At 36.7% G+C, this 26,368-nt stretch overlaps 1 protein-coding gene and 1 long non-coding RNA gene across 4 annotated transcripts; one reads left to right on the top strand and one right to left on the bottom strand.

Annotated features, from left to right (window-relative positions):
• Positions 1–1,281: 1,281 nt before the first annotated feature.
• Positions 1,282–22,896, bottom strand: ida (anaphase promoting complex subunit 5 ida). 3 transcript variants are annotated; one of them, XM_087347429.1, is made up of 13 exons: positions 22,705–22,896; positions 20,282–20,382; positions 16,841–17,054; positions 15,237–15,474; positions 13,650–13,836; positions 11,302–11,489; positions 9,708–9,822; positions 9,485–9,613; positions 8,132–8,368; positions 5,985–6,178; positions 4,559–4,841; positions 2,932–3,189; positions 1,282–1,828 (listed from the first exon to the last, which is right to left on the bottom strand). In XM_087347429.1, the coding sequence occupies exons 1-13, from the start codon at positions 22,736–22,738 to the stop codon at positions 1,709–1,711; spliced, it is 2,298 nt and encodes a 765-aa protein (XP_087203555.1). In that variant the 5' UTR covers positions 22,739–22,896; the 3' UTR covers positions 1,282–1,708. The 3 variants fall into 3 exon arrangements, with proteins under 3 accessions (XP_087203555.1, XP_021917881.2, XP_087203556.1); XM_022062189.2 differs by having other exon boundaries at positions 22,369–22,895; XM_087347430.1 differs by lacking the exon at positions 22,705–22,896 and adding an exon at positions 21,633–22,355.
• LOC147874144 (uncharacterized) lies at positions 3,188–8,516 on the top strand. The gene is made up of 2 exons (XR_015534817.1): positions 3,188–4,252; positions 6,485–8,516. It is a non-coding gene; the product is annotated as an uncharacterized LOC147874144 (long non-coding RNA).
• Positions 22,897–26,368: the final 3,472 nt, after the last annotated feature.

Here is a 26,368-nt window from a genome sequence, read left to right as displayed (position 1 = left end):
CAAGCAGCAGTGTCACTTGGTTTATCATTTGGTTGTAAAGGATTTTCAGCCTTGTAATATTTATGATGTGTATGTGGTTACAACCATTGCCAGGGAATGGTGATTTGCTGTTAAAGGATTTTTGGCTTCATGGAATAAGTATTATCATGGTACTGTTGTTAATGGATGAGCTCAGTCAGTATAGTGACTAGCTACGGGCTGGACGATCAGGGTTCGATCCCTGACGGTGGCAGAGGATTTTTCCTCTGGCCTCTGCGTCCAGACCGGCTCTGGGGCCCACCCAGCCTCCTCTACAATGGGTACCGGGGTCCTTTCCCGGGGCTAAAGCTGGCCGGGGCGTGATGCTTACTACTCAACCCATCTAGTGCCGAGGTCAAGAAAGAGAGGAGCTATACCTCCACTCACCCCAAGCGCCTGTACGGCACGTAGCGGACAAACTTTACTGTTGTTAATGGAGGCCTACTATGTACATGTACTTCTATACAATGACAAAATTATTGTGACCTCAATACAAGGCCATATTTGAGACTGTGGTACATAAAATCATTTTATATCCTTTAATTGACTAAAATAATAATGGTAGTTGAGGCACACTCTGTCTCTCACTTTACTGGTCATCATTTGTATAGATACTGTATGACCAGTCACTGTCCACATCAATGTTTGGAATTTGCTATGCATGATGCAGATTCTGGCCTGGCTTGTTACAGCTTAGATCACGGAAGCAGGAGTTTGCTGCACCCCCATATTGAGTGCAATGTAGAAATATTATTTTGGATGGTAGTGTTGAGCACGAGCTCTGGATACTGACAAAGAAAACAGAAATGATGCTGGGCGCACTTGAAAGGAAGATTTTGAGAAGAATCTTTGGACCAGTACAGGAAAACTCAAAGTGGAGGATATGCTACAATCATGAGCTATATAGACTATATAAAAGTGATGATATAGTAACTCACATTAAACTGAGAAGGTTGGAATGGGCTGGACATGTCTACAGGATGGAAGAGTATAGGATAACCAAAAAAATATTGGAAGGAACAATATATGGGAGAAGGCCAGTGGGAAGACCTGAAGGTAGATGGCTGGATGCAGTGATGACCGACTCCAGAAATCTCCTTGGAACAGCAGCTTGGAGAAGGATAGCGTTGGATAGAGAGGATTGGAGGAAGAAGATAGAGGAGGCTAGGGGTCGATTTTGGGCTGTTACGCCATAGTAGTAGGTGGCTTGAGGTGCATTTATGGACCACTAGCCACAAACAGCTTCAGAAACAAAACTGTAAGTGCAGGTAATGAAAAGCTTGATTTATACATTTTACACATAAGTAACATTAACAAATTGATGGTGCTCATTATTTTGCTCGACAGAATAGAACATTTTTTTTCTTTTATATTCTCACAGTAATGAAGATGACAACTACAATTTTTAGGTTGTGATGTTCTGTAACCTTGTGGATGGTTCCTAACATACCACCAAAACATTCAGAATTATTTTCATACTTGAGTACATATTATGGTAAATATCTTATTAAGTACTAGGGCTCCAAAAGTAGCCTGTGCTTAAACTAGATCATAGAAATTGTAAATAGCAGGCACAATTCTATTCACACACTCTATATCTGTCCCTTAAATAGCAAACTTTTTTTCTTCAGCAGTACACCTCCCACATTAGACCTGAAATCCACGAATGAAACTGCTCTTTCTACAAGTACTATAAACGTGTGAGCAATGTTGTGTTAATTTTCGTAGGGTACTGTTCATCCAGCTGCCGAAATTCCAGAGCACACTTCTTTCTTTCTGCAACACATCCAGTTTCATTATAGAGCAAAGCCTGAAACAAAGGGAAAGATTTATATTTTATATTTCTAAAAAAAAGCTGCTTAGAGGTTAAGTAAAATAGTAAGATCTAAAAATACATATCTGTATGAAATGGTTTTCAAATGAAGGTAAACTCTAACAGTGTCCTTAGTCAAGTAGAAAAGACTTCTTCTTCTTTATTATGCCATCTCCTTTACAGGAGGTTGGTGACATATTATGAACAGGACTCTTGTTCATATATGTTTTTTAGGCAGGTGATACAGAAGTGGTTTGCCATTGCCTTCTTCTGTGTGTATGGAGTAATTGTTGGGATGCCACGGAGAAACCGGGGAAGCCCCGGAGGAAAACTCCGTGTTGCCTAGACCACGGCCTTGCCCAACACAAGTTATAAATTTGGGCACCACAGGGATTCAAACCCAGGACCCCAGGATTATAAGGCCAGCGTTCTAACCGCTAGACCACCGTGGCGTAGAAAAGACTACAGTTCACATATTAACATGAACACAAACACAACTTTGACTGCATATTATTATGAATACGTTTTACTTTATGGCAAAGGCAGCTTACAAGTGTCCAGTTTTTCCTCCTATAAATGAAATACAAATAAGTTTAGATTCTCAAACAGTATGAGCGCTATGTGTAAGTACCAACATGGAAATGCAGACACATGATCACAATGCCTGACGTCTGAAACATTGGTGGACATCTACCAGACTACACGGCGCAATAACCCAGAAGACATTAATCTTCAGGCTCACCACCGCGAAAACCTCAAATCCTACAAAAGCAAAACAAAATAGTGATACTAGAAAGGAAAAATTGTTGATTCTGGGATATTGCACTGTGTAGTCAGTACTTACCAGTCTACATTTAGACAAGCTTATGGTCTCTGCTGTCACCCTTATGACAGAGGCAGGAAGCTCCTCTGAAAACATCTACATGGTGTAACATCCCAGAATACAGCCATCTTCATACTCATTGCTATGAGGACCTCAAATATCACAAATAAAAACTGGACTGAGACTTGATTCCCATTTTTCAAAATGTCCTATGTTAAAGACAGAATGGCGAAGGTATAACTATAATTCTTTGGTATAACTCTCAAAAAAAATTTACCTGTAAATAAAGTACATCTTTCACTCTACAATATGATTCCACCTTCTGAAAATTTATTTTTGCTTTATTCAGCATGTGAATAGCTTCAGTTACAACTTTCTTCCGTAGTTCAGCAGGCTGGCCAGTAACAGCAGCAACTTTACATTTAGCAAACAGCAGTAATGCCCTTCCTTGATCATAACTGCCACCATGAGAGAGAATTGGCAGAAATGACTGATCAATCAATTTTAATGCCTGTGAAGGCAAACCAATCTGCAACTGAAGAGAACATACAATTTCTTAAGCTTTTATGAATGTGTCTGAGATAATAGAATTATTACATGAAATCATATTTGGAGATATATTTACAAGGCTTGATGAAACAGTATCGACAATTAAAACTGTAAAATACAAGATACTGTGCTGACAGGGTTGATAAGTTAATCTCATTCAAAGCGCACTCCTTCAATAAAGAGTGTGTTCCTAAGATATACAAGGACGCTTATACAGAGAAAAAATTACACATACTAATACCAAAAGTGATTTTATGCTAATGACATCTTAAGTATAAAATTTGACTGCAGTCATCCACAAAAACAGAGATGTGATGTAAATTAAGCGCTAGCCAAAATTTATTGAAGAATGTTCGTTCAACTCTATGAAACATGTACCCATGTAATACAGCAAGTCTATGAATTATCTGAATCATAAAACACAGTGTTCTAAAAGGGCGGTCTTCAAATGCTAGTTACTATTTTATACATGACCTAACTAAAGTACACTCCATGCAGCAGCCATTCTTGTGCTCACATTATGCTGAGGAAATCAAGAAATACCTTGCATTTTATGGAACCAAATGGTTCACTACCATATTCACAGGAGACCACGGCTGATCTTGAGCCAGATGAATCCAGTCCACAACCTCCCACCCTGTTTCCCTAAGATTCATTTTAATACTATCCTCCTGCCTAAGACTATGTCTTCCAAGTAGTCTCATCACTTCAGGCTTCCAAACCAAACTTTTGTATGCATTTTTCAACTCCCCCATGCATGTTACATGCCCCACCCATCATTTGATCATCATAACATTTAATGAAGACAAAGATACACACACACCATGTAATTTTTTTACCACAAATGGAAAAGTTATTATTTTACAATGGGCATTTTTCATATTTCTTTTCACTTTCGGCGAATAAATAGGCTGAGTTCTACAGTACTGTCCCTTTCTTTTCCAGATATCTCACTAAGTAACTGAATTAGGATTACTGAAAGTTCCTGAATATGAAATAGAATTCTTCCTGGAAAATGCTGCCTGAAATCTGTGCGTTTTATAGTCCAGGTTTGTTTCCTAAGATTTTCCTTCTAAAATATAAGTGCATCTTATGGCCCAGAAAATATAGTTCTCCTATTTGTAGCATTTATTGATGGGAAATGTGTGCAGCTGAACAGCGTACTGCTGTTTTATTTGTATGTGAATGAGAAAAGCTGGGACCACTTACATAGACCATGCATTTCTGTATCCCTAAGCACTACAAGTTCTACTTCACTGGTTATTCATACCAAAGTTATAATAAAACTCTTACAACCAAGAGATGCCAACATACTGTAATGCCAACTAGTCCATGACTGTGGCAAACCTGCGTACCTGCAAGTTTGCTAGATGAAGAGAGATTAGAGCAGCCAGGAAGTCCAAATAATGTAATCTGGCTAGAGCAAGTGCTGTGGTGAGAAGAGAGATGGATCCAGCTGGGGCACTGGTGGCAGTTGCGCAACAGGACTGTAGTTCTGCCGCTAAAATCAAAGCTCTCACACGCAATGACGGGCATACACATTCTGCCTCAGATCGATGTCGGCAGTAATCCAAAACACTGTGCACATATGCAGCGGCCCCAGGGTAGTCACCAATAGCAATGAACAGTTCAGCTTTCCTGTTAGGGAAATATGCCGTATAATTAATTTCATAAAGTGTCTTTGATTTTAAGGCGCTCTTGTGCAGACATATCATACACTAATTTATGCTGGAAGGACATTCAAGCCCTTTCATGGTTATATTCATTTAATTATTCTTGGCTTATTAACAACACTTTCAGCTGCTTCAGTTATATCTTTTATGGTTAGTAAGAAGGGCTTAAAGTCAAATTTAATTTGTAATGATGTAAGTTCTTACTAAGCACCACAGGTATATCATGGAATATATGATATATTACTGAGTAATGAATTGGAACGGCCTAATTTAAAGTAACATTCTGGCATTTACCAAGAGTTACTGAGTAAAACAATAAAAACTCATTCAGGATAGCCAGTCTCTGAGGTGAGATTTTAACCTGGCACCTTCCAAATATGAAACAGGAGTACTGTCCATTTCACTGATGCTTGATTGGCATGCATGTATATTTATGTATAAATGAGTGAGGACTTAGCTGTCTTCTGGATTATAGTGCCATGTAGTCTGGTAGAAGTTTATCAACGTTTCAGAAGTCACTGCTGCCTCCTTCATCAGGGTGATGAGTCATCGCCCTGATGACGGAGGCAGAAGACAGCCATCTTTGTACTCACTGCCATGAGAATCTCAAATAATACAAATGAGGACTTAATAAAGTTTGCAAGTAAATTAATATTCTTTACTTATGCTTGCATGTATATATGGCCTTCTTTGCTTTTACGACATTTGTAACAAGCTACTACATTTGGTTATTCAGTGGAATTAATTTAAGACTAATCCTTTGAATGTTCAGATTAACTAAAACAAATTTAATAATCTATATCAGTGTCCTTATTACAGCCATTGAAGCATAAAGGAAACATGGCAATCTTACTGCTGAAGATTTTCAGATATTTTTGATCATACAAAACTTTTATCCAAAATATATTTTATATTGATCCTTGTAGATCCAGGCCACTCTGATTATATTTTCTGAAAGCACAGGAAAATGTAAGAAGTCTCAATGAAAACAGCCTGGTAGAGGGCAAAAGATCTTATTAACCACAAATTTAAGACAGAATGAGCCAAAATAAGTAAAATCAATGTTGAATTCCTGATTCTATGAAACTAAATACTTTTACTGAAATACCTAAGTTGACTTTCGCATTTATTGATGGCTGCCAGACATGTTACTGCATGTTCTGCTTCCTGCCATTTTCCATGGTGCATAGCTTTGGTAAAGAAGAGTATCTGCTCACAAAACATCCATGAATGGGAAACTGGCTCATGTGGAAACCTTTCTCTTGCATTCAGTAAAACAACTGTTGCAAGATGATATTCACCCTGAAACAAGGTGTGATAAACATTTATTTATTTATTTATTTTGTATCCAAATACACACCATTCAAAGTAGAAATCATTAAATAGAGTAATATTAATAACATAGAAATAAAAAAGGAGGTTGGGGAAAATTTAGTATAGAATAAATACAAAAGTAAATTTACAACATATATACAAAACTATATTTGAAACCAATATCGGGCATGAAGAATGGCAGTGTCTGTACATGTAGCCAAATTTTAATTTGTACAGGGAGAATCTAAGATGGGGCAAGTCAGGAGATGATCCATTGTCTGTGTTTGTCCACAGGAACACTGGTCAGACATACAAGGATATCCCCATCTCATTAGGTTTGCCGCACACCTGCCAGTATAGGTACGGAGTCTGGTGATAAACATTGCTGCACCATTAGTGTATCAGACAGAACATCAAAACATCAACACTGAGTATTAAGAGAATTTCATGTATAATATGTACTCTTTGTGCTCAAGTATGTTATTTTGTGTGCACATGTATAAATTCAAACAAAACCAATCCTTGTCTAAAAGAATGCCAACTCTGGATAATGTTTTATACCATGAACTTACTGAAGATACCGATAATATAAATTAATGTCGGATTAGTGGATCATGAGGATGCAAAGAGTGCATGACTGTGGTCTTGGTAAGGCGACAGTTCCAATAATTGTGTAGCAATTCCCACGCTCTATTTGAATATTCCTATTTTTTGTGTAAGGTTCATGATAATGTTCAAGCAGCTCTGATATCAATACACTTTTCTTCTGTTAATACCCAATAATATTTGGGTTTAGTGTTTACTGACATGCCCAGTTTTGACTTTATTAACAACTCAAATTCCAGGAAACTTACCCTGAATTTTCTCTGACACTTTCTGGCATGTACTTCACATAATATCCGTACAAAAATGCTTGATGCTGTAATGTAAACTTATCCACACCCAACACAAAACAATAAGTCACACAGAAATATAATACCACTCCCTCTTGTCACAGCTGCTGACTTGCAGCAATTAACCCCTTAAGTGGGCTAAGCTCATGTATGCGTGTTATTTCTGTCATGCCTCAATCGAGTGTTCTGCCATCTAGCAAAAAAATTTTTAACTCAGTGGTGCTGCTTGAAGTCGTAGTATGTGCGCTCATACCAAGATTTGGATGGTAGGGAAGAAATAGGCAACCAAGCATGACAGAACAGTAGTTTTAGCTGTAATGATTTTCTCCTAATTGATGGAATTTCAAATTATTTCTTGAATTATGTGAACAGTAGCTCCCCGCAAGACATTAAAAAGAATTTATCGTGAATTACTCCACTAAATCCAATGGAAAACAAATAATAAATGTTTAAAAAAAAGTGGTGAAATTGTTATTAAAATAGCTACAAATTTAAACATGAAAATTTTTATTTCCATACCTAATAAATATGTATTGTCCGTAATATATAAAAAGTTCACCATTATTTTTAATAAAATAAAAAGGCCCCTCCTGGTGATGCAATGGAATAAAGTTCGCCCCCACTTAAGGGGTTAATGATCATTCATAATGGGATGGCCATGCTGTATCACTTATCACATATCCTCACTGAAAAACACTGACTTTAATAAGCATAATGCCTAATCTAAAGAATTATGTCAATGTAATCTCATGTACACAAGAATTACAGTTTTCATGTGGGACTTTTACTGTACTAGAAAGCTGTGTCAATATAGGTATGCAAAACAAAAAATATTATACTTCTGAGCAATGTATTTTAAACACACTTTGTTAGTGCTAATGATGCCAAATTTTGGTTCCAAATTACTTGTACATTCTGAACTTCTCTTCTTACATAGAACTATAATAAATTTGGAGAAGACGTATCTGCAATTAATGAAATAGGAGTTATCCAAAAAATGTATATATGCAACATAAGCAAAAACACATAATGTAGGTATCAAACATACCTGGTCCATGAGTATATCTGCAACATTGCAAATTGCCTGGCAAGTGCCTTCAGCATTATATGAATGGATTCCTTGGGTTGGATTTGCAGTATTGAGACGCAGTAGCAACTGACTAGATAGACAAGACATTTCTGTTTTTCCATACAGACACCATAAAGCAGCTTTCTGAGCATAACTATTTGTTATGAGCTCAATCATGGACTGCTGACAGTTTAATGCATCACTCTTCACCAACAACTGCAAAAGCACGTGAATGAAGAAAATAAGTATTATCACTAATGTAATTTTTAAGTGCAACAATAACAGCAGCAGCAACAATGTAATTACTATAATTATAATTTTTAAATGTATTATTAAAACCATTTTTAATAAAATAATTAAAGACGACTGCAACACAAGAATTATTAAGATTTCTGTCTTCTGGGTTGTTGCGCTGTGTAGTCTGGTAGATGTTTACCAACGTTTCAGAGGTCATACTGCCTCCATCATCAGAGTATGAAGATTTATGTCTTCTGGGTTGTTGCGTTGTGTAGTCTGGTAGATGTTTACCAGCGTTTCAGAGGTTATACTGCCTCCGTCATCAGAGTATGAAGATTTCTGTCTTCTGGGTTGTTGCGCTGTGTAGTCTGGTCGATGTTAACCAACGTTTCAGAGGTCATACTGCCTCCGTCATCAGAGTATGAAGATTTCTGTCTTCTGGGTTGTTGCGCCGTGTAGTCTGGTAGATGTTTACCAACGTTTCAGAGGTCATACTGCCTCCATCATCAGAGTATGAAGATTTATGTCTTCTGAGTTGTTGCGTTGTGTAGTCTGGTAGATGTTTACCAGCGTTTCAGAGGTCATACTGCCTCCGTCATCAGAGTATGAAAATTTCTGTCTTCTGGGTTGTTGCGCTGTGTAGTCTGGTAGATGTTAACCAACGTTTCAGGGGTCATACTGCCTCCATCATCAGAGTATGAAGATTTATGTCTTCTGGGTTGTTGGGCTGTGTAGTCTGGTAGATGTTTACCAACGTTTCAGAGGTCATACTGCCTCCGTCGTCAGAGTATGAAGATTTCTGTCTTCTGGGTTCTTGCGCCGTGTAGTCTGGTAGATGTTTACCAACGTTTCAGAGGTCATACTGCCTCCGTCATCAGAGTATGAAGATTTCTGTCTTCTGGGTTCTTGCGCTGTGTAGTCTGGTCAATGTTAACCAATGTTTCAGAGGTCATACTGCCTCCGTCATCGCCCTAAACCAGCGTGCATTCCGTATCACCGGTCTGAAGCATGATGCCTCAGACCGCACGGCTACGGAGCAGGACAAGATAAGCAAGTACCTTACTGAAATATACATGAGTATGAGGGAGTGCTTACATCAAAAACCAAAGCTGGCTTTCCACCTGTGACTCCTGCATATTGGGCAAAAGACTGAATACCAAGTGAAGAAAGGTAACAGAGGCCCAAATCACCGCTTTTTGATATCGACCTTTCCATCAATTTCTCCTGTAACATGAAAAAGACACACATTATACACAAACAGTGGTAGAAGATAGCTTATAGGTTACATCTTTTACAAAGGAATTGTAGAATAACAAACCTTATTCTGATCGCTGAGCTTATACAACCATGCCAAGGCATGCTGAAGGCAAACATTGTCATTAACTTCATGGGCTGTCATGACTGCTTCCTTTAGAGCAAATAATGCTTCCTTCCTGAAATAATTCAATACAAAAAAAAAGTGTGGTCCATGCAGTTTTCACAATAAAATCTATTACATTAAGTATCTAGGTAAGGCCAGATATCTGCAATGTGGGATTTTTCCCTTTAATTATACATCCGGCATGACCGTGGTCATTCACCTCATGCCAGGTCAGGGGCACATTTACCTTTCCTCTTAAAATAACTACTACAATTTACTAAATTAAAATCTTATACACAAGGAGTTCGAAATATTAACTTTTGTTTTAAAATGCTATAAAGAATATTTTGTAGTAAACACATTTACACATTTTCAGCTGTTAAAAAGGGTTCAGAAACAGCTGTTAGTCGTTAACAATTTGAGATCAGATGGTATTCCAATATCAAACTAATGTGTGCTAGATAGTTGTAGAGCAGCAGGCATATTTAACCCTATAAGCCTAATGGTAACTATATGTCCCACCTGCTCCAAGAATCAATAATTCATTTTGTATTTATGGGTTGTAAATGCATTTATGGGTATCAGTGTAAACAGGGATTATCCTTATACAGCATCAGCCAAATGATCTTCAGCTTTAATGTGCTAAATGTCATACCAATGTGCACTAGATGGTTAAACAGCAGCAGGTATATTGACATACGAGAATAAAAATAATGACAAACTAAATGAAGAAGATCTCTGACAAATGCAAAAGCAGTGTGGTCATGGCAAAAAAGTTGAAAGTTTCTGAATATATGGAGGGGTTAGACAGGAAACTTTATTTCCTATAATAATATGATAATGGATGAGACAGTAAGTGTAACAGAAGACTAAGTTATAGAGTACACAGATGTGACATATGTGAACCAAATGAAAGCACCTTAGCAAACAAATTCAAAAGGGTTGTTACAAACAGTGAAGATTTTGAATAATATGTCAATTCACATAATTGTGTAGTTATGAAAATAAACCAGAAGATAGGGAAATGGAAAGATAAAATGTAAGAAGTGGAGAGCTTCAAGTACATCGAAAGGAAAATAGTGGCAATTGGAAGGGTTAAGATAAAATTACAGAAAACATTTAAAATGTAAGAACATTTTTACCAATTTGTTATGGACATACTCTGGAAATGGAAAATGTCTAAGAAGGGGAAAATATAACTCACTACATGTCCATATTAATGCAAAAGCAGAAACCTGGACACAGACCACAGCAAATATCAGTAAATTAACAGAAGTAGAAATTAAGACTATGATTGTCAAAATATAATGTTTGGATACAATTTCTGATCAAGAAAAAAAAGAAATTTTGCTAATCACATCAGATATAATTACTTCCTGCTCAGGATACAATATTGTACTGTAATAAACATGACATCGCAACAGTAACATTTATAAGAATTATGTTCTTTGATGCAGAATAAAACAAATACAACAAACTGACCATTACAACGACCACAGATTACTAAAATAAGTATCAAAATACAACTTAAGTCAATCATCCAGTAACTTACTTGTGTCCAAAATGTGCATGAAGTATTGCCAAATTCAATGCTGCATAGCGAAATGCTCTGCTGAGCTCATCTTGGTTGTTACCTTTGCTGTCTGAAACGAGTGAGTTTCTGTCGAAGCAATGGTATAAACTATCAATGGCACCACAGAATTCCTTCACGCGTAAGCAGTTCAGGTAACTTAGGTAACGCTGTACACACAAAAAAAGGATGTTAATACACTAATTTCTGAATTAAAATGGTTTTATGAACCACTCTTATGATAAATCTGTTAACTGATTTATTGTGTATATGCTGTAAAGCTCAAAAATTTAAACAAGTATATTAAGATTTCTGTCTTCTGGGTTGTTGCGTTGTGTAGTCTGGTCGATGTTTACCAACGTTTCAGAGGTCATACTGCCTCTGTCATCAGGGCGATGAATATGTTATAACTCCTTGTTACATGGTCTTTCCTGAGCAGTCAACATTTATTAAGCTAATTTAAAGTTCAAGCATGCACACATTATCTGTGCTACACTGCTGGTTTCAGGGAAGTAACACTTAAACATAGTAAGACAGTTTATATTGAATTCTGTCCCCACCCCAAATAATAATAATAAAGCAAACATATGAAAGTTAGCTATTTAATCAGTTTAGTGGCATATTTCCATGTCATTCTCTCTCCTGCAGTGGGATACTTATTTCTATGAACATTTAAATAGTTCATCATATATTTCTTCAGCTCTAATCACATACATTTACTAGGTGTCACCATGATTTGACAAAAAAGGCTCAAACTAAGGACCACAAAACATCTCTTTCCAATACTCAGAACTATGACAAAGGACTAATGAACATGTCCTATGTGTTTATATACACAAAAATCATTTCATCTGCTGTGAGTGAACAGACATGACATCTACAAAGGTCATACCCACTATGTTTAAAGTAGTTCATGGCATCATGTCCACTACAATGGTTAATAATGTGACAGAAAATAGGGTTGAGTATCGCTACATAAGATTTCACCACATGTGGAAGCTGAGATTAAGTTTGTTCCTCAAAGTTTTAACACATAGGACATAACAAATACGTAAACAGTACATACATGGTACATAAACAAGTGCCCAGGAAAATAAGAATGCCTAATACTCTATCCTGTCAGTAAGAAGACGTCAATGACTGCAACCAGAATTTTTTTCTTCATTCTGTTAGTTATTTTGTTAGTAAATGTATTTAGAGACTAGATAAGCATACTGAAATACTTTCATAAATGACACATAATACCAACTTGGCTTCTCCAGACATATATCACTCACTCACTTTATGATGCAAGAAATTCTTTGAAAAGTCAACTACTTGGCTTACCAAAGAACAGCCCACTTCCTGTATGGAACCTGAAGGTTTATCGTCGTGTTCACAAAAACCCACCAAGAGACTGTCCTGAGCTAGCTGCATCCATTTCACTACAATGATTCCTATCTCACTAAGGCCCATCTTAATTTTATCCTCCCATCTACATCTAGGTCTTCCCAGTGGTCTCCTCCCTATAGGCCTCCCAAATTATACCTCTCCAATGCATGTTGCGTGCCCCATCCACCTCATCCTCCTTGATTTAATCGCCCTAACAATATCAGATAAGGAGTACAGGTCGTGAAGCTCATCATTATGCACTTTTTCTCCATCCCTTTTAGATCCAAATATCTTCCTCAACATTCTATTCTCAAATACCCTCAATCTATGCTCCTCCCTCCAAGTGAGACCAATTTTCATATCCATATAGCAAAAGTGGCAAAATTACACTGCTGCATATTTCAATCCTTAATTTTTTGGATCTGAGACAGGGGAACAGATTTTGGAATGAATGCTGGCAAGCACTCCCTGAATTTAATCTGTTCTTGATTTTGTCATGAATGCCATTCTGACTTCTTAGTGTCATTCCCAAGTACTTCAATTTTGTTACATTTTTTAACAATTCATTAGCTATCCTTATATTCTGGTTCTGTCCTGAATTCTGATGCCGAGATATAATCACGTATTTTGTCTTTTCTGCATTTATTTCTAGATCAACATCCCTACTAGCCCTTAAGAGTGTTTTTGTGTTCACCTTTATAGTATTTATATTATCACACGGTAGATTAATATCATCAGCATAAACCAAAAGCTTATGTGTCCCATACAATTCTAAACCACCCTGATTTTCTTGGACTTAGCTGATGGCATATTCTAAGGCAAAATTTAAAAGCAGCTGCAACAGAGCATCTCCTTGTTTCAAGCCATTCTAAATAGGAAATGTATCGGATATAAATATAAAATTAAATTACGTATTAGGCCAATTTATATTTAAAAAAACAATAAAATCAAATACTAACTGCTTCAGCATATTCAGGATTGGCTCGTAGCAGTTCTCTGATTCGTTCCTGAAGTTCTGGAGGTGAAAGTGCTGCCACTTCATTTGTCTGCATCAAGGATGCTTGCTGGGCAATGAAAAATTCGGCCTGCCTCCTAGACCAACGCACTCGTTCAGGATTAGCACTGCCACACTCCCCAGTATCAAAACTGAAAAGCAACAAACTGATATGTAATACATATAATGAGAAAGGGAAGAAAATTTGATTACTAATGCAAGAACTCAATTGCATCATCCCTCAGTTTTCCATTTGATATGCATTAAGAAAGTTCATGGTATAGACAGATTATATCTGACATGAATGTCAACATTTTCTCAGGGAAAGCAAATGTCTGTCCATTTACTTTAAACTTCTTCCTTCTGAACACAATTGTCTAAATATGTCTGGATTGCATGCAGACACTTCTGTTCATCTGTTTTCTCTGTTCCTAATGGCTATCAAATCTCTTATTCCCAATTATCTTTCTAGCTGTGAAAGTGGTCCCACAAGATGTCTCGTCAGACGTAAAAGCCATAATTGCAATATTACGCACTTTGTGGGAATTTAGCTAATGCCACAAAATCATAATTTTCTAACATAAACATTGATATTTTATCTAAAATATATAAAATCATGCTTACAAACAAAACTGTTCACACTTTGAAAAAACACTTAGTGCCAACAAAAATGCAGTAGCTGCGAGCAGGTCTATATTGACAAAACCGGTAGGGAATTCACAACCAGATTTAAAGAGCATGTCCACAACATTAGATTCAACTTAACAAAATCAAAATACGCTCAACACATCCTCGACCACAGACATGAATATGGCCCCATGGAACATATGGATGTATTAAGAATAGCCTCAAAAGGCAAAATGCTTAATATTTTGGAAAAATTTTACGTCTACAAAACCAGCAAAAAGCTAAGCATCATAAATGAACAGAACTCCAATGTGTTATTTGACCTGGTAATAAACAGAAACAAAGTTAAATTTCATGTGCAATAAATGGCCACAATTTTTTAGAACTGACAGTAATACCCATGGAACATTGAAATTCACAATCCAGGCACAGGCAGTGCAACCACGGCCCACCGTAGACCAACAACGGAAACCTCAACTTAGGACAGTGGACCTTAAGTTAAGTAATTCAATTTAGATAATATACCAACTCATGTGCAATTAAATGCTCTGTGCGGTATTACATGAAGTATGGTTTTATAAAGTGCAACCTTTTATATGCTCAGTGCTTTATAACAAACCATTGTCTTATGAATTGTGTGATTTAATAGACAGACTAACGAATTAATGTTTTTGCCACTGATGATGACCTCTTGAGGTCAAAATGCGTTTGGCACTAAGTGTTTTTTCAAAGTGTAGACAGTTTTGTTTGTATGCATGATTTTATATATTTTAGAAAAATATTCAACACTGCATGGTATGCAAGGTTTTATGATTGATATTTTAGTTGATGTCATATAATTTGCACAACAAATATTTCAAATTACAAAAACAATGTATGATAATTTAACTTTCCACTATGCTGTTAGTTTCACACTTCCTGTTACCTTGACAATTGATTTCCTGGAATCTGTTTTGATGGTTCTTCAACAGGCAGTTTCTCATTATCACACAAACTAAAATCCATATCACTTTCAGACCGTTTTCCCTCTTGCGCAGTGTCTACAGTGAGCGGTTGCTTAGTTACGCTCCTTTCATAATAAAGCTTAAAGGCTTGAAAAATTCCAACAACTTGAGAAAATGACAGTTTGTCAAAAATTACCATAATCCTCCGTATGTACAAACCTGAAACAATTAACATATTTCTTTGTACATGAATTGAGTGGATTGAATTATTTTACTGACACAACAGTATGCATTTAAGTTATATTTTCAAACATCTTTTTAAAGAGGCTGAAAAATGGTATCCAGGAACAATCCAAACCCACATTCTCCATTAGCCAGAAAAACACAGCCAAAAAGTTTCATAACATTTATGAACATCACTGCTAAAGGATCAAAGTAGCTACTGTCAAAATTAGCCAATTTAATGACATAACATCCATGAGCTGGAATGTAAAGCTGTTAATATACGTACAAAACATATCAGAACATAACCTTTGTGTTCACACTGAATAAATTGTTATTTTTAGGTTAGGTGAGGTGACTGGGGGCCTGACTTTCCAACTAATAGCTGCCATCAGTTGGCTATCTTGACAACAGCCAGTTCCATTCTTTAGTCATAACAAATGCAAGGGAAATTGTTTTGTACTAAATACTGAATATGACTTGGAAATTATTAGAATTCCATGCTTCAGTACTGTGCTGAAATTATGTTGCCAAGCTTAATGGCAGAAGAGAGTCTAATCTGATGACATGAGTAAAATATTAGGCATAATAATTAAAAATTTATTATCGCAGTTCAATGCATACATGTGCATTAGTCTACAAGTGCATCAGTACTAAAAGTAAAGATGATTAATATGAAAGGAGTATACTTACATACAATTAAGGAGATAACATTAAACAGTATGTAGAATGTAGCATAAAGAACATCTGGAATTTTAGTGCACTCCAAAGAGTGTACCTTTCCCATATTGATTTGTTATTTATTTAATAGTTCATTACCCACCAAGAACAACAGGAAAATTTGAAGAAGTACTTCAAAACACATTTTTATTGGAAAGTCTAACAACAGTATCCAATTTACAAATCACACACAAACAATTCTGCACACTATATAAATTGATAGGAAATGACGTTTTGATTAAATTTTATAATTAAAGAATTTCTTTTAAAACAACAGTTTTAGTGGAAAAAATGTCCTGAAGATTGTTGTCTTCTGGGTTACTGCTCTGTGTAGTCTGGTAGATTTCACCAACGTTTCAGAAGTCATACTGCCTTCATTATCAGGGCAATGAAGGAGGCTGTATGACCTCTGAAACATTGGTGGATATCTACCAGACTACACGGTTCAACAACCCAGAAGACAGCAATCTTCAGACTCACTGCCAAGAAAATCTCAAATCCTACAAAAAAATCTCCTCTAACTTTCCTTGTTTCTTTAAAATTAGCAGGTTGAAGGAAATTCTAACAATAGATTATTTAGTTGTATTTGTATAACAGCATGAAAAACATGAGCATATTTAAGTGATGTTTCCAAATTACTTACCAATGATACTGCTTTTATGTACAATTGGTGGGATTATATGTGAAGGTTCCACTATCAAACGCCTCAAACTCTGTATGAGGTCAAGAATACTACCCACACCTTTCTGATGAAGTTCTAGTAATTTCTTCTCAAAATTCTGTATATGAACAGTCAGCAAAGTGTATTTGCCTGATGACATTATACTCTGAAGTTCATTCAATTCTAAATCAGGACACTGCAAGCAGTTAAAAATTAATTTGTTTATACGTATATAAACGTACTCAAATGCATCCCTAATACAAAGAAGAAATTATTATATGTATGTCATTTCAACTGTCAGCCTCCTGTTGAAATCCGCAACCAAGCCAGGATTCCCATCCCTGATTTTATTATTGGTAATATGAGCCAAAGATAGAGGGGCACCAAACACAAGGAAACAGACACTGACCCCTCCCCTCTCAAACGCAAGGAACCACTACTGACACAACAAACCAAGTTACACAAATAGCAATTTGATAGGAGCATTTAGTAAACAAAAACACAGTATGTCAGCATGCCTGAGGGGGCATGATGACATTCACACAACATAATAACAAATCACAACACAGATCCAATCAAACATAATGACATTCATAGTCTCTTGTAACACAGCAGTAAGTAGATTTAACTTAGAAAACAAATGGAAACGCATCTATTGTGCAGCATCCGACTACAATGGTCACTAGCAATGGTCTGAAAACAAGTATGAAAGCAGGTCACAGCATCTAACTCTCTTGCACAGCAACTCACCACAGTGACCACTAGTAACCATTGTCTAACATAACATCACTGAAATTCAGACCAAACTATGATACTCATTTTGGATGCAAGTTCATCAGTGCTGATTCTTTGGTTATCCAAAATATATTGAGATATTTTCAACATATCTGAATCAGTGGCTGTCCATCAAGAATGTTAGTATGAAGATTGCTGTCTTCCGCGTTGTTGCGCTGTGCAGTCTGGTAGATTTCCCCCACCGTTTCAGAGGTCATATTGCCTCTGTCATCGCCCTGATGACAGAAGCAGTATGACCTCTGAAACGTTGGTTAACATCGACCAGACCACACAGCGCAACAACCCAGACGCCAGCAACCTTCAGACTCACCGCTGTGAAAACCTCAAATCCTACAAGAATGTTAGTGCTAGTCTGCCCTACTCTGAGTTCTCTGGTGCATTACAGCAATGGAAAAGCAATGTTAAACATGTCACAGTATTATCATGACTCAAAATACAATGAATATCAGTTAGGCACAACTTCAGAACATTTCTTCTTGTTTACATCTGCCGCCCTTCTCAGTGCTATCAATATCACTTTTGAGGTAAAATAAAATAAACCTCAAATTTTTATACTTTCCTTTATATGTTGTACATGTTGTTTAAAAAAATAATAATTTTCATTTATTTCAAATTATTAATTATTATTAAAATGAGAAATAACTAACTAACTAACTAGATGGCTTACCGAACCCGAAGGTTCATCACCGAATTAACCAAAGCCCTCCACCGATCCCTGTCATGGGCCTACAAAATCCAGTCTCCTTCAACTCCTATCTCCCATAGATCCCGCCTGAGATGATCCTCCCATCTACGTCTAGGTCTCCCCAGCGGTCTCTTCCCCTCAGGCTTCCCAAATAGTGGACCCAACCAACCAGATGGCTTACTGAACCCGAAGGTTCATCACCGAATTAACCAAAGCCCTCCACCGGACCCTGTCCTGGGCCAACAAAATCCAGTTTCCTTCAACTCCTATCTCCCATAGATCCCGCCTGAGATTATCCTCCCATCTACGTCTAGGTCTCCCCAGCGGTCTCTTCCCTTCAGGTTTCCCAACCAACACCCGGTGCACACCTCTTGTCCCATCCATGCGCGCTACATGCCCCGCCCTTCTCATTCTTCTCGACTTAATCAACCTGACAATATTAGGGGAGGAGTACAGATTTTTAAGCTCATGATTATGCAGTTTCCTCCACGCCCCATCGTCTTCTCTCCTAGGCCCAAATATCCTCCTCAACACCTATTCTCAAACACCTTTAATCTGTGTTCCTCCCTCTGAGTGAGAGACCATGTTTCGCACCCATACAAAACAACAGGCAAGATTATTGTTTTGTATACTTTAATTTTCAGGTTCTTAGAAATCAGACGGGAAGACAAAATATTTTGGACTGAGAAGTAGCAAGCATTTCCGGAATTTAGTCTCCTCCTAACTTCCTCACAAGTATCATTTTGATTTGTTATTGTTGTTCCCAAATATTTTAACTTTGTAACCCTTTCAAAGGATTTATTAGCCACCCTAAGATAATTTTGCCTGCCTGTCTTCTGATGACGAGATACTAACATGTACTTAGTTTTTTCTGAATTTACTTCCAGCCCCACTTGTCTATCAGCCTCTAGTAAAACTTCTGCGTTCCTCTTTATTGTATTTATATCGTCCCCCAATAAATTAACATCATCAGCATATGCCAATAGCTGATGTGTCCCATTCAATTGCAAACCCTCCTGCCTACCTTGGACCTTCCTGATGGCGTATTCTAGCGCAAAGTTAAAGAGCAAGGGAGACAAAGCATCTCCTTGTTTTAGACCGTTCTTGATGAGGAATGTCTCAGATACATATTTACCTACTCGAACTTTGCTACAGGTTTCATTTAAGCACATTTTTATTAGACCCACTAGCTTCTTGGGTATACCAAATTCAATAAGAATATTATAAATGAGAAATAAAAATGAAAAACTGTGACAAAAGCTCATGTCTCCAACTATCAGTCACTGGAATGCACATTCTTCTTATACAAATAAATGAATGAATGAATAAATTGTTACGTACTTACCACACATACATACACTTCCTATGTTACAAAATGTACTCATATTTGATTAAAAGCCATACATATTAATCACTTCCCTTATTATCCAAAACAAAATCAGGTTGAAAGTTTGGTCTGATTATATTATTATACTGATTATATTCACTCTACTTATATCCGAGTTAATTCATATCAGAATTTCGTGGCTATTCCATGGAATGTGTGTGTATGTGCATGCATGATGATGATGAGGAGGAGGAGGAGAGGAAGGAGAATGAGGAGGAAACATTTCTGTTGACAGTAATACCTTCTACAACAAAGCAGAAATTGCAGACTCAGATTCAGATAATTCTCTTCATATACAAGCTTGAAACTTCAAGTCTGCTATACAGCACGAAACATCTTAGCAGAACCCATGACAATTCACGATATTAATTACGCTGTTTATATGCAGAAGCTTTTCTTTTGTTCCAGAGTATTTTGAAAAAATAACTAGCCTACATCAGGTTTTTTATATTAAAATCACAACATTGAACTAAATATGCTTTTTTATTCCAGATTTGAAAAATAATTCTTATGGCAAACCATTCTAAAACAAAAGACAGAATAAAATTAGCTTTACCTGAATTAACTTTAATACCAGCATACAGAAGTCTCGCCTGTGGTGTGGTTCAACAGTATAAAAGCTGCCATCATCGTACTTCAGCAGCTGTTCTGTTCGGGCTAGTAGGAAAACAGACAATTCAGTTTCATCATTTTAATTTATAAACCATATTTGATATTTTGAAATACTGAAGAATTTTTTAAACTGTTGCTGCTGCTCCTGGTATAATAATAATAATAATAATAATACCACCACTAGAACATCATTTGAGAGCCATTAAAGTGCCATGGGCCATGGCACACATTAATAAAAGCCGGGGGCAAAGGATTTTTCCTCTAGCCTCTGCGTCCAGACCGGCTCTGGGGCCCACCCAGCCTCCTCTACAATGGGTACCGGGGTCCTTTCCCGGGGGTAAAGCCGGCCGGGGTGTGATACTGACCACTCACCCCCATCTAGTGCCGAGGTCAAGGAAGAGAGGAGCTATACCTCCACTCACCCCAAACGCCTACATGGCGTATAGTGGGGCAAACTTTACTTTACTTTACTTTACTTACTTGTGTCATTAGTCATTTAATTGAGATTAAACAGAAGACATTGGCAAGAACCAGAAATATAGTTGGATATGTCACTACTTTCAGAAAATCATTGTGATTTATCAAGTTGGTATATATGGTGAGAAATATACCACTTGCAATCATGCTTCATGAAAACATTCACTGAAAAACAGAGATTTATTAAACTGTCTTGCAAAGGAATGATTTAGTATCCCATGACTCCACACAGAAGAAATCACCGGAGGATATAAACTGAAGCAGAACCTGTCAAAAAAGACCACTTTTGGGACTGGAAGTTCCTGGTTACTGTACAGAAAATAAGAGTTGACAATAATTTTATGTAAAAATTATTTTATGCAATTCTAGATGCACAGTAGATGAATTATGAAGATAACTAATGAGAAGAAATATATTTTTCTATAAAACAGTATTATTTAATATATCTCAAGCATCAACAATCCCTAAAACAGCATCCAGCACATTTTCTGACTTAAAAAATTCAGTTATGGACTGGAAATTATCAGAATTTTCTGCAATAGAAGTAATTGAAGCTTTCTGTACAGCTTCTCAACAAGTTTTATAATGTCCTGATCAAACAGTTGCAAAACTGAAGAGGTGTTCAGCAGAAAAGTTATGTCACATTTAACAAGTTTTAAACTTTTGGGAGAACCAGATAATTATCAAACATTATTAAAATCTTTTTATTTTGTTGTTTCATCATTCTGTTAATAATATTCAACAACTCAATGAATATCTCACTGTATCCATGCTGCTTTATTAACTGTACAAGTAACTGGAAAACTGTCTCCACTAACATTTTTAAAACATCTTGGTTGATTCGCTTTACCAGTCACAAATATTGTTAGCTTCTCATCCATAACACTTTCTGCTAATAATACTGTTAAGTTTCTTTTGCATTTGTCTCATTCTGTTGCTAGTTTTTTTTTATCAGGCACTGCACCAAAAAAGAGTCCACACTCATCCACAGTGAAAATGTCTCTTCAGAGCCTAAAATCATTTCTCTAAACTTTTCTTTGAAGAAATTAACTACATCTTGTGGCACTTCATTTGATTCCCCATTCAGATTTGTTATGAAATTAAATCACTCTTCTCAAAACTATCTAACCATCCACTTGCTGCTTCAAACATCTTGAACTTCAAATTCTTCAAAGTGATGATAATACATAATAAACAGATGGTCACTATATGCAATATACTACACATATTGATCACTATAATGAGCCGGGGTAGTTCAGTCAGTATGGTGACTGGCTACGGACTAGACGACCAGGGTTCGATCCCCAACTGGGGCAGAGGATTTTTCCTCTGGCCTCTGCGTCCAGACCAACTCTGGGGCACACCCAGCCTCCTATCCAATGACTGTATACACATGGTAATACCAGCAGGTTCAACTGTATATACAGAGTTATTCATAATTCCGTCACATTACTAAATATCGCTAGACTTGGTGCAATGGATGGTAACATAGGACATGCCGATAGAACGAGAAACTCTCCATGCTTAGGTTAGGGATAGGTACTTTATACTAACCTTTAGCCTTTAACAGACAAAACTCTCTTATTAATGACACCACGGCTATTTTGTGGGGAGTAATAATGTCTTTATTTGATCTTTTTTGTATAACACCAAAGTTTAAAATATCTTTGGCTGCTGCCATCCTCGTGTAAGATTTTACAAATGATAAGTAGGCTCTGTATTCGTGTACAGTACACACTTGAACTACTTCTTTCTCATAAAAATGATGAAATAAAATTAACTGGTCAGGACTTTAGCACTCGTTGATATAAAACGATGGTTGCTACTAAGCCCACATACACATGAGAGCTCGTGGTGACTGTAAACATTACAAATTCAAACGCGAATTACCACTTGTATTGTAAGACAATTCGTGCCATTGCATACTGATTTGTTCTGTGAATTTCGATTTATGACATTCAATCACTGACAATACCCAATAAACACATGTTTACGGAGTCATCTACCACAACAAATAAATCACAACCACAATCAAAACTACCCCAACAGATCGGTAAAAGAGATGACAAATAGGCCCTACATCACGTAAATATTGTCCTGCCATCTACCCGCACCTCTCATTATATTACGATAGAAAACCACCTTCCGGCCGGCCGGTAACAACGCTAGCTGCCATCCCACTATCCACACCACATGAACAATTAATTACTCTTGAGTGAATTTCATATGAATGACACCTATAATCTTCAGAGGGTATGTGTGTATTTTTGCTATGAAAGATCAATGTTTCAACAAAACTGATATTTTCCATCACTGTAAAGACATTAACTTAATTATATGGAGCTTGTACAGAGTTCCACCAGCTGATTTTCATCAATTTATAAGGGGGATAGATGCTGCTTTAAAGTATCTGTATGTTCCAAAAACCGAATTCTTAATGTGGTGACATAGATGTATACATGTAAACAATCATTTAGTAAATCAACAACTCTTAATTGCAATAGTTGTGCTATATAGACACATGCGTTTCAGTCCTCATCAGTGTCTTGGTTACAATCTTTACAACCTCAGAGGTAATAACAATAAAAAACCAATGAACACTTTTTAAACAAGTATTAAGTTAAAATATTAGTTGGAATGATTGTAGCTTGTTAAGATTTGTAACTATTTTCAAAATATTGCATTTCACTGCTGATAACATTACTTCTCTCTTCTTGCCTTAGTTTCCAGGCATTGCTCACACTGTAGCATGAATATGGAATACCTTAGTGTATCATTCATGTGTCTTGCATTTCTCCCAGAATGTCAGCAACCTGCATTGCCAGGGTCACTGTTGTGCCAAAAATTTAAAATATTAGTTAAGTTTGAGTTGTTACAGTTAACTTTCAGAAATCTGGATCATTCATATTTACCACTATCAAACGTATGTTGTAGTAAACATTAAAAAGCATAAAAATAACGATGATGAATCTAATTATAAGGCAACATGATATTAGCTAATAACATACTTCTGATAATGGTAAATATAAGTGATCCAGATTCCTAAAAATAAATGGTATCGACTCAACAAACTTTCCTGGCCCATCCTTACTAGAATTGTTTATTGTGATATTAATTCCTTCTGTTGGTGGTCTCCAATTTATGCGGCAGCGGTCGTGACTTGCATTGCGTAGTCGGCTGACGCACTGCAGTGTGCGGATTGTTTACATACACTTTTTTCTTCAGCATGCCCCACAGGTAAAAGTCGCATGTAGAAGCAATTAAAGAAAATATTCGACAATTTATTTTGGTAATTTCCCAAGAAGAGCTTCGTCGAGTATTTCGAAACATGTTAACGAGATGTGAAGTTGCCTGCAAGCACAAGGAAGTCACTTTGAACATCTTTTGTGGTTTAAGGTAAAAACAATTAATGTAATAACATGCATCAGTGACGAGAAATATTTGTAGTTCGCTGTTACTAGCGGCACTGAAACTGATTTGCCAGTCACCCACCGAAAGAACGGGCACGACTCCCGCCGACATCAACAGTGCGTCGGCCGACTACGCAATGCAAGTCACGACTGCTGCTGCATAAATTGGAGAACCAGTATGTTCATGTTCACATACCTACATACATAGAAAAGCAACATTTTGATTGAGATCAGAGCATGAGAAGTACAAAGTTAAAATGACAATCCTGAATAACTTCAACAAAGAACAAACATTCCAACTAATATTTTAACTTGACACCATTAATTTCTTTTTAATGTTAATGCCTATAAGTTTGTAAAGATGCATTTTAAACAAATGGATGTAGACACTGATGATGGCCTCATGAGGTCTGAAACGCATGATTCCATATAACACAACTATTGCAATTAAGAGTTGATAGTATACAAAATGATCAATTACAATCATCACTACACAGTATGAAGGGTTATAAAATTCTCCATGTGACTGCTCAGCTCCCTGGAGATTCAGTCAGTCTTGTAGCTTGGAAAGTCTCTGGATCAGGCCCCAGCTTCTTTGTCTAAGACAAACTCTACCTTACCTGAAAGGAGGGGGAGGGGCAGCATAATCAACGCTCAGGTTGCATAAACTGACCAGAGCTGGCAACCAAGCTTGATGGATAATTCCACTGAAAGTGTTTTTGTTCACCTTTATAGAAAGTTTTACCTTCTTGGATCTTCCAGAATTACGAAACTGCCACCCTCACCCTCTTGCTGTAATAATTTTTGGCTAGCCTATGAAAGTTACTGACCCAACTTAAACTAATCATTCATTCAAGAAGTAGTACAAGTCTTAATTTGGATGACCAATCAGGTCCCATTAATTTGAATTTGTTGTGTGAATGTTACATAATCTTGCAAAAAGGAATCCTTGGTGTTGGTGATGCAACTCACTCTTGGGTCAGTTTTCGGATATAGTCAACACACTTACATGTCGCTCTGCAAAAAGTTCAGTTAATTTCATCACAATTTATCTTATACTAGCAGTCTGACCTTTGGTGTAGATACTGTGTTATGAAGTTTAAATATGCTGTTTGTGTATTTAAACTGCTATGTTGCTACAATTACCAAATAAGCACTCTGTTGAACGCATCCCATGTCCTCACGCACCAAACTCCTTCTAACCAGCCCGGATCCATACCCTACTGCTACATTCATCTTTACTTTTACTAGTGAACGGTGCCCAACCACCCATTTTGATATTCTCATTTAAACGTCATACCAATCAGACAGGAGGATAAATTAATCAAACATTAATTTCTCAATGGAAAGACAGTAGTGGAAAAGTTCAGGTAGATTCTCTTCGACACATATGAAGTGCCTATCAGTGTTTTCCTATTTTAACTAAAATTGGAATGTGTAGAAAGACTTCCCAATATAAAAATACCTGTTCACTGGTTCTTGAGTTCTACACACAGGCACACAGACAGACATGGCAAAGTTAACATGCACAGTTTTGTATCTTGTAGTTGTAAACGAAACTAGACAAAGCAAGATACCTCATCACAAATGCTGACCACTGGGATTACAGTACTCAAGAATTGTGGAAATACTATGGTGGTCACTGCTGTTTGCATTTTTAAGTGACATGCAATTTCAAATTTGCACAAGTTCATAAGTATATAAAAAAAAAACATACTGTTTGTCAATGTGAATACAAGATTACAGTAGTCTGGAACAAAAATGAAAATAAAACATGATATCAGTGAATGTGTTAAATAACTATACACTACATAATTCACAATCCTCCTCCTATTTATCAGTTAAGTGTGATTCAATAAATAAAGAGTATTAATACACATGATTTTTCTGCAAACAATAAATTTATAGTTCCAATCATATTAGATCTAAACAAAAACTAACAAAGCAATGTCATCCCCTAAAAACAAAGAACTCAACAGCTGCACTGTATCGTGAAGATGATATTCAGCTTGTGACAGTTTTTAACAAGAGTGTGTTAAGTACAACCTGTTCTAAATATAACAAGCTTTTAAAACATTATGAGCTAAAGTAGCAACTACTCGCATATTCTAGAACATGTATGAAAATTCTTGGGCGGGAGGATA

This window comes from Zootermopsis nevadensis, unplaced genomic scaffold, assembly GCF_977971745.1.
Source record: "Zootermopsis nevadensis isolate Lab colony 2312 unplaced genomic scaffold, Znev_1.0 Znev_ptg000011l, whole genome shotgun sequence".
Lineage (NCBI taxonomy): Eukaryota > Metazoa > Arthropoda > Insecta > Blattodea > Termopsidae > Zootermopsis > Zootermopsis nevadensis.
The sequence above is the reverse complement of the archived record's forward strand: the minus strand, read 5'-3'. Positions and strand labels throughout refer to the sequence as shown.